Genomic DNA, 13389 nt, shown 5'->3' on the forward strand with positions numbered 1-13389 from the left:
CGCAGAGAGGAAAAAAAAAGTTGCGGTAGCAGTCGGTCACGTGGTCGGCGCTTATCGATTGCCGGCTTATCGTTATCAACTCTGATCTATTTGTTGCTCTATTTATTAGAGCCAGCTGGAGCTACCTATATGCGACGCATTATGATGGCCATTTCAACAAAATGCAGCGGCAATATGTTTCCTCAACGCTAAAAGATATTTACATCACCATCCTTCCATCTGTAAAGGGCCACCATCCCATTCCGCCCCATTCATCATGGCTCCGTTAGCAGCCATTTCCGCCTCCTCGTTCATCATTTCCTCACCAGCAAACCCCCAACCCATAGCTTCCAACTCGCGTACGAAGAAGTCCCGCTCTTCTTCCATCATGGACGCACCTTCTTCGCCGCCCATCACGTCCGTGTATCGACGTAGGTGCCACCAGTGTGTCAGCCCTCTGAGGGCTTGTTCCAGTGGCAATGCCTCCTCCACTTCTGCGTCAATATCTGACCCAGCCAGCCAGTCATCCCGTAGCTCCGGGCGGCAGTATAGATAAATTGCAGTGATGACCCGCATGTTGCTCTGGCGCCACTTGCGGCCGCAGTAGGGTACCTGAGATTTGAACAATTTCAAGGTGTAGAATCGCAGGTGGGGATCAGGAATCTTGAGCCCCTTTCGTAAGATCGTGCTGGACTTGTACTGAACAAGTAGCAGACATCTGTGTGCCTTGTCCCGCGTGATCTTCTGCATGATGTGAAGGTAATTTATGGCAGAGAAGAAGTTCCGAAACGAGAACACCGTGATGGGCTCTTTCGGCGGAGGAGCAGTCGGAAATCCCAGTTCGTCAACTTCAGGCCGATGGGGGCCTTCTACCAGTTCGGGGAGACCCTCCTGGGGAGACGAGGGTCGTACCGAGGAGGTGCCCGGATCCGTGTCACGGCGGTGCCGAAGAATAGGCGGGGGCACGGCTTCATCTTCACTCGGTGATGAGTCCTCGTCTGAATTATCAGCTGAATTCGGTGGCTGATCGGAATGAACATGACAAAAGTGAAAGAAACTGTTCAGAGTTAGTGTCTCCCTCGTGATCAGTGCTTGACGAGCACCTACCCTAGTTCTTCACGGTCGTTCTTCTGTGCTATCGCCTGGTCGATGTCTTGATGCGCGAACATCTTCAGAACCAGGGGTAAATAGTTCGAGTCGAGCAAAAGCTGCGTCATATACTCGAACTTTAATATATCTATAGCCTGTTAGAAACCATCTCGCATAGGCCTCGATGTCGTAACTTACGAGATCTCTTGAACCACTTCAACATGAGCAACAAGGATCCCGATATAGCCTTCCCTGTAATTTCTCGCAGGCGGATGTTGTCAAGTTCCTCAATGGCAGCATCGGCATTAAAACTATCCGAGAAGCTATTGGGTGCAGCTGGAAACCCACTGGCGGCCCCGTAGCCATCACTAACCGTCAAGTCAGCCATTTCCTATTCTTCCTGTTTTGTCGACAGGTTGTCTGCAACATACCTCATAGCATGTCCATTCTGACCATTCGCTTGATTAACCATAGCACTGACATTGGTCAAAATGATCTTCAAGAAGACAATTGTGATCGACTGTAGGTGCACCAATACCTGGGACTATCAAGGCGTCAGTATGTCAACAATGTTAAAGACGGGGGAGCACGTACGTAGAATGATTCGACAGCATCTAAGCGTCGCTGTATATCATCATTATCGGTTTCCCTCTGTGGAACCCAAATGGGACTCGACTTTCTTCTCTCCTCTAAACTCAGGTCTTGCAAGCCCTCAACAAGGTCACCAGAGGGGTCCTCGTCTGAGCCAGTTGAGTTTTCGTCAAGATACCAGCCACGGTCATATTTCATGAAACGCTCTCTTTCTTCCCACAGCTGGCGCATTGCTCTCGTCATCTTGACGTGAGTAGAGAAGAGCTTTCCGGCCTCAATAATCGACGCCGGTACATCGCTTCCTTCCCATCGCTTTCCCACGAGTGCATCTTGCCGTTCAGTGCTGCCTCTTCCGCCGATATCGTTGCTCGAGTCATCCAAAGGAGGATACATAAAAGGAAAGTTCTGGTTCGTCTGGTAATTCTGCTTCTTGCCCGCTTTGCCACCGGGTCCTATAGGTGACGGTGGAGGTGATGGAGCCGGTGTAGCAATGTGGACAGACTGATGGAGGATAGAGCCGTTCCCACCAGCCACAGAAGGACCTACTCCGGAAAAGAGACCGGTGGATGAGCTGGTGCGGCTAGGATGCTGAGGAAGAGGAGGGAGAATCGAGTTATTTTCGAGCTCCAGAGGAACGACTGGCAGCGGGGGGTTGTAAGCAGGGTATTTTGACGTGATCTCCTGCCGGAACAGGTGGTAATCCAGGGGGGAAGCAGTCAGAAATGGTGTCCTCCTGTTGGGAGAGTTTTCCCGTGCCTCCATTCGCGGCTCTAACTCTTCCTTGGCTCTCTTCAAGCTCTCGCTTCCCCCAAAGAAGAGGAGAAGAGACTTCCAGAAAAGGAGGATGATCCGCGTGAGCGGAATGTTTGCTGAATCGTCCCACCGCAGTCGTGCGATGACCTCGACAAGAAAGACTGGCAGGTTAGGCTTCAAGCCCATGAGCGCATCGCGCAGGGGGAAATTTTGAGGATCATGTTTCTCTTGTCTTCGGCCAATCTCTACGATGATGTATAAAGCCGTAAGCACAAGGTTCACTTCATGTTCTGAGGCAGCGACATTTGCGGAATCCGAGCTCGAGTCCAGACCATCCAACTCGGGATTGGGCGAGCTTCGATTCTTCTCAAGAGCTTTGCACAGACAACTGAGCAATGGACCAAGTCCTGAACATTCATTAACAAGCTCAGCGTTTCTCTGCATCCATATGATTTGCAGTGATTTTGATTTTGGTGTATCTGTGACTGCCTGCGGGGGCAGATCTTCTGGGTAGTCAGGGACTGCTTTTCCAGCAGTACTACCCCAAATACCAGTCAATGCATAGCAAATAACCTCTAACGCTTCGATACGAGCAGAAATGTCTCGATCTGGCAGCCCATTGATGATCTGTTCCATGAAAGATTTGCGTAAGTCATGAGAGATATCAAGCCAAGGCAGCTGATTGGAAACCGCAGACTGCTTTTCGCAGAAAGAAGCCCATTTTCGCTCAAATGTAGACTTCATGCCAAGGAGCATGATTCGATCAAACTCGCTGTACTGGAACCATTCTTCGATTTCTTCCGCAAGAGGCTGCGAGTCAGCGTACTCAAATGCATACGCAGGTTGATCGACCTTGGGCATGTCCTGAACTATCTGCTTTAATTGAGCCAGACTCAACGAGTCCGGCGGTCTGTCCGGGAGTTGCTGCACCGGAGCAGGAGGCGGAGGCTGTAAAGGAGGCGGGGGAGCTGATACGTCCCGTCGCAGTTCCGGACGCCTCGATGATTTGGGTCTTTGCTCTTGCAACTCATTTGCTTCAGAAGTCGTCGCTTTTGAAGCTTGCTCCTGTCGCAGGCCTTGCGCGACCGCTTCCATCAACTGATCATCCGACACAGTTGTGATGTCGGTTCCTGTTTGATCGACCTCGTCGGCCTTGACAATATGATGTTCCTGCATTGTGGGTTCAGAAGACGCAATAGAATCATCCGTCATTGAGCTCTAAAAAATGGTCTCAAAGCTTCGAGGAAATAGCTTAGGACAAAGACGGAAAATGTTACTGTAAAGCCATACTATCATGGTATCTTCAAGCGAACTGGAATCAAAAGATGAGGGGCAGGCAAAGGAATACGGATAGAAGCCTAAGTATTCCGCTGAGGAAAATGTCTGGAAAAAATCCAAAGGCCAAGCATCGCCATCAGTCTTCAAGATCCAACCTGCGGAATTCAGCTCTGGGCATAGCGACGAAGCAGTTGAGAAATCGCTTATGGCGGTGGACTGACTGTCCACGCGCTCCGCTGGGTGTCACGTGATACTATACTCTTTCAAAGAAATGTACGAGGTTTTGAACCAGGACATGGCTCGAGTAAGATTGAGAGATGGCTGAATTGACTGCGATAGTTTTACTACTTGCGAGGGACTACGAGCACTCAACTGCATGGTAATGCGGACAGGGCTAAAGCAGGATTGTTATTGACGTGGGAAGTATACGTATCTCCATCAATTTTAAGTTTTTGGGGTCCACTCAGTGCTTAAGATAAAATTCACTTCTATACTATTTCAGCAAGGATGCTGGAAGCCAGGATATCATAATAGAAACCCATACACGGATGATCGATCTGCTATAACAGTAGGTCCATGAAGTCTCCGAATTTCAATCAGATTTGGCCGACGGATGATCACTGTGACCTCGCCCCTTCAACTTTCGCAGCCCTTCCCATTCCTGCCATCCTGCTTCTGCGAGATCCTGACTTACCACTAAGTCTCGAAGTCTCAAGAGTTGAGATATTCCCAGATCCAATACCCAATCGACATAGCCCTTCGTCCGCAAAAAGCTCGTAGCCACATACCAGGATACCGCACACAGAACGCCAGCAGCGCATCCTGCTAGCACCTGTTTTGGAGTATGATAGTTCAAATAGATGCGGCTGGTGGCCACCGCGCCAGCCCCGAGACACACTCCGGCAGCCAGCCCCACCCTCATGAGAAAATAGGATGTCGTGTCAGGCTTTGGAACAGTTGGAACATGCCGGACGAGAAGGAACAGGGTCAGGTAGACAGCGAAATATGTAACGAATTGAGCATGAGACGACGGCATCCCGTAGCCCTTCCCGAGCATTTCTGATCAAGGTCAGTCCCTAGCCCAGGTCACCATGTGTATCTTCTGCTTCTATCACATACGCTTTGGTCTTTCTTCTTTGATAATTCGCTTGAGGGCAAAATTGAATGCCTCACAGCCCATTTGCCCAGCAAACATCAAAATCACTTCGACTTCTCTCGAAGCCAAAATAAGGGTCACGTAGGCCACACATAGTGCTTGGGGTACAAGGGCGAGCCAGGCAGAAAGGAAGGATAGCGGGTCCTCAGGGTTCTATGGACATGAAGTATGGGAGTCAGTGTCAAAGCTCTGCTCGACGTCGCCAGTCGTGATTGAGGTCTTTCGGAACAGAGTCTCACATAATGCACGTGGGTTAACGACAGCGATGCCAGCGGTGTTTCTTCCATATTGTCTCGCCAGGTGTATAGGATAGATAAGCAGCTTGACTATCTACTTGGACGAATGGTGGAGTAAGCACCTGCACTGCACCCTTGAATGCTGTTGATGACTGTTAGGAATCTCGATCGACGATCGTTAACTGGTATACATTATGAGGAGAGTGTGCAATGCGGTGCGTATCAAAAATCCCGCCGTCACCTGCGATGTACAGGGCAAATTTATACTTCGAGCATTGGCTGAAACAGGAACCGTAGTTCACTTCCGGTCGACAGTCATGGAAACATGGAGTACAGTGGTTGTCCTCAATGGGTCCTGATAAAGAGCGATAACCATGGCCGTCATGGACGCTGCTTTAACAACTTTATCACATGAACGAGATCCCGCTGAGGAACACCAAAAGCAGCACCGGGAATGAGGGGGAGGGGATGGATCATAACATCAGATCATAAGTCGAAGATAACAGCCACGAAGTATCAGAAATCTAACGGAAAAAAAAGAAGGTAAAAGTAAATATGACATGTACGTCTTATTTGTGGAACCATTCAACATGTCAGTCAATATATTTTTTAACCAAGTAGATAAATTATAACAACCATACACCTGCACGGAAGTGAGAGCAGCGCCTGGGCAGCAACAAAACAACAACCGTTTTGCTGCCCATTGCAATCGCTTAATTTATCAAGTCCTTTTTATGACTCACGCAGTCTCTGTTCTGTTCCTTGCTCCTTTCCTCCTCTTGCTTCTTCGGGGCTTTTCTGCAGTCTCAGGTACAAGACCAGTCTCCATCTCTCATTACTCGGTTTCTTATCTCTATAATCGAATCATGACGCACTTTCCCCCACGTTATCATTGCGAAATTTTGTTCTCTCACTCACCTTCTCCGACAACTCCCTCTAGGAAACAGCAAACAGTTCGAGAACTCGCTTTGACATCGTGTCGATCTCTTTGCTTGATGGGTCTGTTGCCTTCATAGGCAGTTGTGATCGAACCAACGAGCTTATTGTGCCTGAGGAGTAGGTATAATCCATCCATGGTCGTCATTCTCGACCGCCACCAGTCATTTTCATGCTACCTTGGCCCTCGTTTATTAATGCATAGGTACGGATAGGTTTCCTCGAGTCCCCGACACCACCTTACTCTCCTCGACCCCTGTATATCTCTACATTGGTCGTCAATACACACTACTTTTATTTTCTAGTCGATCATTGCCTCGCAGAATGTTATAGACGGCAGGACGGTTCCGATTTATACTATGGTTGGGTTTGGAATAACTCCGTCCAAACTCCGCCTCGCCACCCGATATAACCTCTTATCTCGATAATCTCCATCAGCAAATCTACATTTTCTTCGTCCCTAAGGCTTGTTCGCAATGACCGGGTCTGACTTTTTGTCGGAGGATGAACGCTCAGTCGAGCTGTCCTCCATCGCTGCCATCTACCCTGAAATCAAAATAGATCCTGCTTCTCCCTTCAGGGCCTCTTTGGATATACCCGTCAAACCTTCGACACCCTTACCTGTCTGCTTCGAGCAACAATTAGACGCTGGATTCCCCGAGGTCTTAACTCCCCCTACTTCCCTCGATGCCAGCGATGTTGGACTCGGCTTTGCAACCAAGGACAACGGAAGGGACGTTCATACCCTCTCGTACCTGCCGCCTCTCAGTCTTGAGATTGATCTCCCAGAAGGTTACCCTTCTGAAAAGGCGCCCATTTTCAGGCTCGAGACAAATCCACCATGGCTCCCGCACTCGATCATCTTGCGCCTCGTGGAGGATGGCAAACGTCTGTGGGAAGAATGTGGGAGGGATCTCGTTGTGTTTACGTATATTGATCACCTCCAGCAATTGGCAGAGACAGCTTTTAGCGTCAGCGACACGGCTGACCAAGAAGTGCAACTTCCCCGTGACATAAAAATCGCATTGCTGGATTTCAACAACAAGGCAGAGCAGGAAAAGTTCGAACAAGAGACCTTCGAATGCGGGGTTTGCCTCGAGCCCAAGAAGGGATCAGTTTGCCACCGTCTTCTGTTGTGTTCCCATGTTTTCTGCGTTTCATGTCTGCAAGACTTCTACAACAGTTGTATCACAGAGGGAGATGTTGACAGTGTCAAATGTCTGGCTCCCGATTGCGGCAAGGAGAAAAACGGTGTACCAGAGGCAGGGGACCAGTTGAAAAAGCGCAAGAAACATGATCGAACTCTTAGTCCGAGCGAGCTGCTTCAGATACCATTAGACCAGGAGACAGTCCAGCGCTATGTCTTTCTGAAGAGAAAGAAGAAGCTCGAGTCAGACAAGTCAACAGTCTACTGCCCTCGACAGTGGTGCCAGGGTGCAGCTCGCTCCAAGAAGCATCCGAAGCCCCTCGATCCCATGTCAGATGACGTTGACTCGTCTGACGAGGAGGAAGGGGTTGCGTTTGATCCGAACGGAGATGAGGCCCAGCTGCCGCCAATGGCGGATCGTGTTGCCATCTGCGAAGATTGCAATTATGCCTTCTGCAGCGTCTGTAAGAAAGGTTGGCATGGGGAATTGGTGCGGTGCTTCCCACGGCGGGAGGCTGAGCTGTCAGCCGAAGAGAAAGCGACAGAGGAGTACCTAAGGCTTTACACCTCACCTTGCCCAACATGCGATGCTCCCTGTCAGAAACGCATGGGCTGCAACCATATGATATGTTTCAAGTGCAGTACCCACTTCTGCTATCTCTGTTCGAGCTGGCTTCCTGAAGACAACCCTTACCGGCACTTCAACGATACCAACAGCCAGTGTTATAATCGATTGTGGGATTTGGAGGGAGGAGATGGCATTGATCCCGAGGGTCCTGAGGCTCTACACCGGATACCTAATGATCTGGTCGATTTTGACGAACCGAGTGATGACGAAGATGCTCCAGTCCTGGAGCTCCGTGAAGATGAGATCGCACGCCGAAGGCGACCTCCACCTCCTGCTCCGGTGCCACCACAAGTCAACCAAGCTGCGGGCGGTCATGGTCACCGAAATCGTGGCAATGATGCGCATATTCTGGACGCAGCAGGCAGAGCTGCGGCTGCGGAGAGGCAAGCCCAGGCGCGAGCGATGGCTGAGGTGCGAGCGCGCCCTGTTGCGGACCGTCCTCGGCAACATGACGGGCAAGCTGCAGTTCAGCCGCCTCGACCAGGACGAATCCATCGACCAGGCCTCCAGAGGTTTTTGGATCTGGTTCAGAATGATCGCGAAGATGAATGGGACAGTGACGAATTGGATGATGACTTTTGACTGCCTGATATACTCCACACACCAATCAGGCATTCTTGACGACTACAATCTAATCATGAACTATCACGATGATGCCCAACTGCCTTTAAAAGATAACATCTTTTCTCCTGCATTTGCCAAATAATGATGTGATGCATATATATATATGATTAGCGACATTCTGTTCATAGCATTGCGTGTTTTGTGTCCGTTGAAAGAAAGGTGTACCTATGTGAACATATTCTGTCAATTACCAGATGTACAATGCAAGATACCTCCAATTTTCCGGAAAAAGGGAAGCCGAAGAACAAAGCAGAGATGCCTGAAGGTCCTTCTTGACCCAACAACCATCCCGATACAATGCCGCACTATACCCGCTAAATCCCCAAAAGTAACAAATAGCATAAACCCAGACCCATCCCTTACCAGTACAGCCCATTTGCCGGCTGGTTCTTAGGTTGGCTAATCGTAGTGGTAGCTGCCTTGCTGTTTTATGATTTCTCGGAATTATTTTGACATGCGCCGCGGACATCGCGCATGGATGTGGTCATGAAGGTGTGGCATGACCTGGCCATTTATCATGTACACCCTGGCATATCCGCACGGCTTTTCCTCATCTCTCGACAAGAGCGATGAGGATGCCGGGAGGGAGGTGGAGGCGGTTACAGGCGCGGAACTATGACTGACTGTACCGCTGGGATAGAGAGGTGTCTGGGCAGGATTTTGGTGGTTTGTAGGAGGGTGTACTTGTTGAATGCTTGCATCATAAAGATGATGAGAGGCACATATGAAACTTTATCAGAAGGTATGTGCTGATTTGCCTTTGTACATTTGTGAATATGTGGAGAGGTTTTGTGTGTATGTCAGAGTGTCTTGTACAGAACGATTTGGCTCATAAAAGGAAACTGTCCTCCACTATACAAATGTGCAGATTGAATGAGGCATCGCTCAAACGATGAGCACTTCGTCTTGATCCGATCCATCCTCTTCGCCTGATACCTTTGTCTTCCAGTCGTACCAGAACTCATAGCTCAGTACGGTATGATCATCATACATCAACAGCAGACGATATCGACGCGAGGGATTCCAGCCCCGCCAATGCTCCTCTGGCTGATAGGCCCGCGTTACCCTAGCGTGGCACTCGGGCAGTGTGGATGGGTATTGTTCACGCTCGGTTGGAGATTGTCTCAGCCCAGGCCCTGAAGGAAATGTCGGAGCGTACATTTTTCTCGAGTCGCCCTTAATATTGGAGGATGGAGTGAAGCTATTGCTCCTGTCGTGATTCACATCTTTGAATTGGAACTTCAATTCTTTGCCGTCGCCCACGCCGCGAGGGATGTAGGGCACATCTGGAGGCATCTCGAATCCCTGAATGGGGCTGACGCTCATGCCTAACAGGGGGACTAACGGGCGCTCGCCGAACTTTTCCTGACTCTCAAACGGAACTATCCAATCGACTCTGAATGACAGGCCAGTTTCTTCTGATTGGGTGAGAGCTATCACGGCGGCACGGCCTTTCTGGGATGCCGCGACAACTATGCCGTGCTCGGGAATGCATTTTACCATATTAAATCGATCGCACGCCCGTATGGAGACTATCGGTCTGGTAAAAGGCTGTCGAAGCGGCGCTCCACATACAACACTGGGTTGTGGCGCTAGAGGGTGAGGAAGCAGACGGATGTCTGTCTGCGAAAAATGAAGGATTGGAAAATAAAACCGAAAGAGAGCTGGAGTCAGTAGCAATGTTTGTCAGCATGCCTACTGTTAAGTGAACTGTAAAGAACAACCTGAGCTACATACCATCGGAACCCGAGTATGCGGGTAGTCCAGTGTCCGAAATTGCATCACTGTCGGAGGAACGATCCTCGTCGTCCTCCATCTCCTCATCAGTATCATCACTCTCTTCTCCCTGGCTATCCTCATCGATATCTGAGTAATCTAGATTGTCGTCAAAATATTCTTCGGCACCCGGAATGTCGCCACCTAAGGCTTCTAACAGTGCAAACTGAAGAAACTCCGCGGTTGTCAGAGGCCCTTGTCCACGATGACGCCGAAGATTGACATCTGCGTTGTGGAACCTGTTTGTGTTCTCATTGTCGCCAGATCCGACAGCATCCTGGTTCGAAGCTCTCTGGCTTGGGTCCGGATTCATATCCGACTCACTACCTTCGTCCTCAGCACCCGAAACATCCGCAGCATGATAATCCAGGCTGCCGACTGCCTCTGAGAGACAATTGGCTTCACCAGCAGGCCCCGAGTCTGAAGAGCTGCTGCGATTCGGGCGATGACGTTTGGGCCTTGTCAAATAGGCTTGTTTATGACTGTCACTGCTGATGCGACAGTCCGCTCCAAAGATGTCAGGCAAAACTGATTGATCAGGCTCAGATCTGACTGCGGGAGGAAAGTAGTTGTAAAGATGTGAAGCATCTGGTATATGATTGCTCAATCTCGTAATGTCCAGAACGACCTGGCCGCGCTTCTTGCGACGCAAAGGCTGGCCGCCAAAGGCCTCTTGTGTAGTCTTGACTGGCTGAAAGGTGCGTGGGTCAAGGGCGAGGACGGCCCAGCCTCTTTCGGTGCTGTTTAAATTAGCCTAAGTCATCATTCAATAGTAAGAATATCTGTGTCTTACTCATTACGCAAAGTCTCGGGAAATGACCTGACCGTAGATCCGTTGAAGTGATAGACGTTGAACGGGCCCAGGCTTTCCCAGATTTTCCACACAAGAAGCTTGTTGTCAATGTCAGTACTGACCATCCATGTTCCATTGGGATCAAGGTCGCAGTTATAGAATCCGACAGACGGTATGTTTGAAAAGTGCCCTGTGTAGGTGAGCTTGATGTTTCTCGTCCGATGCTTGTCGGGCATGAGTCGTTGCAATTGCGCAAATTGCTCATTACCCCTGATGTCCAACCAGGTTTGATCGTAGTCCGTGAGATGGGGTTCATTCTCCAGCTCATCGCTACAGTCTTTAGATGCAGGATTTACCAGCGCAAATGCGAACACAGTGATGAGACCTGTGTTTGCGCTTACAGCAATAAGCCGCGCAAATTTATGTATAGCCAAGCCCCACGCGCTCGCCTGCACGTACTCGACGAAGAATGGGTCCACCTGGGAACCGTCAAGCGGGCGTTTGTCGTCCTTGTTTTCTGTGGCGCGCTTCAGTGCTGAGAAAATTGCCTCGACTCGGTAACCGCAGACATTACCCGAGTCAGTGACAAGCAGCAACACTTCCTCGCGACCGAGATCATCCACGAGAAGGTTGTTAACGGCATGGGGGAAGCTTGGTGAAATATAGCCACTGCTATGGGGCTCCTTCATAACTGGAGTAATGATCATTTCAGGCTTGGAGCCAAGCATCTGAAACGAGCCAGCAGGCTCCCATACATAGATTTGATGGCTGTAGGCCACGAACAGTAAGTTACGACGCTGAGAAAGTGCGGTCTATAGATATATCAGCATAAAATTTCTACTGAGCGTACAGAAAGTGAACTTAACTGACCAAATTGTTCCGCCAAGTTGCGGTCTGGGGAGGTATAGAGTCCGACCTGCGACAGCGTCAGTGTCACCCAGAGACTCTGGAAATAGAACAGAGGTTGCACATACACAGGAAACTAAGGAAAGTAGTCAGCCAGTATCAATCCAGGAGCAATTGCGCTACGCACCCTGTGCGATCCCTTTTCAACATTCAGCGGTCGGAGATGTAAGCCGTCTCTTGGGCGAAACCTCGGTCCCGAAGGTTCTCCATCAGGACCTCTGCGAGACGCCATATTTGTTATATTACAGTGGCTTTCAATGACAGTAGTGTCAGGAAAAGCGCTTCGCAATTCTACCAAGCTCCTTAAAGACCCGGAAGCAGAGTGGACGACTCAAGCCGGTGAGAAGCGGAGGAGAGATGATAGTATTGTCAAGTCATTCATATGAGGGGTATAATTAACAGACTGAAAACAACATCACCGAACCGCTCGGGTATATCGCATTAATACATCAAATAGATGGATTTGAGGCATATCTTGATTGCAGAAAGCGATGTCGTCCAAAGCTGCCTTATGGAATGGACTGGGTTGCTCAACGATATACCTCGTCCACTTGTGGTAATCAATGAGGTCAGACAATATTTCTTGATGCCTCAGGCCTATATGCGCACGTGCCATGTGCCCCCTTCAGTGAGCTGATCACGAAGTCTTCATCTGTTGACAATAATCATAACCGAGCTTTCTGCGAATATACAGCCAGGATGGATCTTGTCGCAGGTGTTCGCAAAGAAGGCAGCCGGTAAGCGCTTCCTGAAATTCTAATTACCCGTGTATTTACTCTATGGATATTGACTGTAACAGCGGCGGCCGCGGCGAGTTTAAATGGTCTGAGGTGAAGGACTCGGCACATCGCGAGAATTACCTCGGCCATTCTCTTATGGCCCCCGTTGGTCGCTGGCAACAAGGTCGTGATCTACAATGGTATGCCAAGGGCGAGACAACCGCGGAAGAGCAGGCTCGAAGAGATCGTGAGGAGGTACAACGGGTCAAACAAGCGGAGGAAGAAGCCATGGCACGAGCCTTGGGCCTACCCCTACCAGCGTCGAGTGGGAATGCCAATGCAAACCTTACACCTCTAGGCGAAAGGGAGACGGAGACCGCGGTCCAGGATCCAGCTGATAGGAAGAGAGAACGGAGAAGTGAGCGGAGTCGGAGTCCAGGAAGGCATCGTATGCGGGATCGCGAGAGCAACAGAGAAAGAGACAGAGACAGAGACCACAGACACCACAGACACCACGAAGAGCGCGAACGTCATCATCGAAGCCACCGTCACCGATCGAGATCCCGGTCTCGTGATCGCGAACGCCGGAGGAGGCGAACAAGTTCGCGGTCCACGAGCAGAGTAAGGGCCGGGGAAGACGGTCACCGCAGACACAGAGAAGACCATCGTCGAAGACATCCAAAGGATCATGACTCCGATCACTATCGACGCCGGTGAGTTTTTGACTGCATCATATTTATGACTTTTTGCACACGGAGTTGGGCGCTGGGAGGCAAAT

The 13389-nt window shown here is 50.0% G+C and overlaps 5 protein-coding genes across 5 annotated transcripts; 2 read left to right on the forward strand and 3 right to left on the reverse strand.

The window, feature by feature from the left end:
* Positions 1–204: 204 nt before the first annotated feature.
* Positions 205–3624, reverse strand: Aud_004982 (FAR11/STRIP family protein; the record flags this gene model as incomplete). Its single annotated transcript, XM_043289918.1, has 5 exons — positions 205–1036; positions 1087–1216; positions 1267–1436; positions 1500–1612; positions 1663–3624. 5 exons carry the CDS (start codon positions 3622–3624, stop codon positions 205–207), a joined length of 3207 nt encoding a protein of 1068 aa, XP_043145853.1.
* A 658-nt stretch (positions 3625–4282) lies between these two features.
* On the reverse strand, positions 4283–5133 carry Aud_004983 (phosphatase PAP2 family protein; the record flags this gene model as incomplete). The annotated part of the gene is made up of 3 exons (XM_043289919.1): positions 4283–4749; positions 4810–4999; positions 5086–5133. 3 exons carry the CDS (start codon positions 5131–5133, stop codon positions 4283–4285), a joined length of 705 nt encoding a protein of 234 aa, XP_043145854.1.
* Positions 5134–6494: 1361 nt separating this feature from the next.
* Aud_004984 (RBR-type E3 ubiquitin transferase) lies at positions 6495–8375 on the forward strand (the record flags this gene model as incomplete). The annotated part of the gene is made up of 1 exon (XM_043289920.1): positions 6495–8375. The coding sequence occupies one exon, from the start codon at positions 6495–6497 to the stop codon at positions 8373–8375; it is 1881 nt and encodes a 626-aa protein (XP_043145855.1).
* Positions 8376–9302: 927 nt separating this feature from the next.
* Positions 9303–12124, reverse strand: Aud_004985 (uncharacterized protein; the record flags this gene model as incomplete). Its single annotated transcript, XM_043289921.1, has 4 exons — positions 9303–10081; positions 10155–10933; positions 10987–11798; positions 12020–12124. The coding sequence occupies 4 exons, from the start codon at positions 12122–12124 to the stop codon at positions 9303–9305; spliced, it is 2475 nt and encodes an 824-aa protein (XP_043145856.1).
* Positions 12125–12591: 467 nt separating this feature from the next.
* On the forward strand, positions 12592–13236 carry Aud_004986 (MMtag domain-containing protein; the record flags this gene model as incomplete). The annotated part of the gene is made up of 3 exons (XM_043289922.1): positions 12592–12629; positions 12692–13029; positions 13085–13236. The coding sequence occupies 3 exons, from the start codon at positions 12592–12594 to the stop codon at positions 13234–13236; spliced, it is 528 nt and encodes a 175-aa protein (XP_043145857.1).
* Positions 13237–13389: the final 153 nt, after the last annotated feature.

This window comes from Aspergillus udagawae (assembly GCF_001078395.1).
Source record: "Aspergillus udagawae IFM 46973 DNA, scaffold_3, whole genome shotgun sequence".
Taxonomy (NCBI): domain Eukaryota; kingdom Fungi; phylum Ascomycota; class Eurotiomycetes; order Eurotiales; family Aspergillaceae; genus Aspergillus; species Aspergillus udagawae.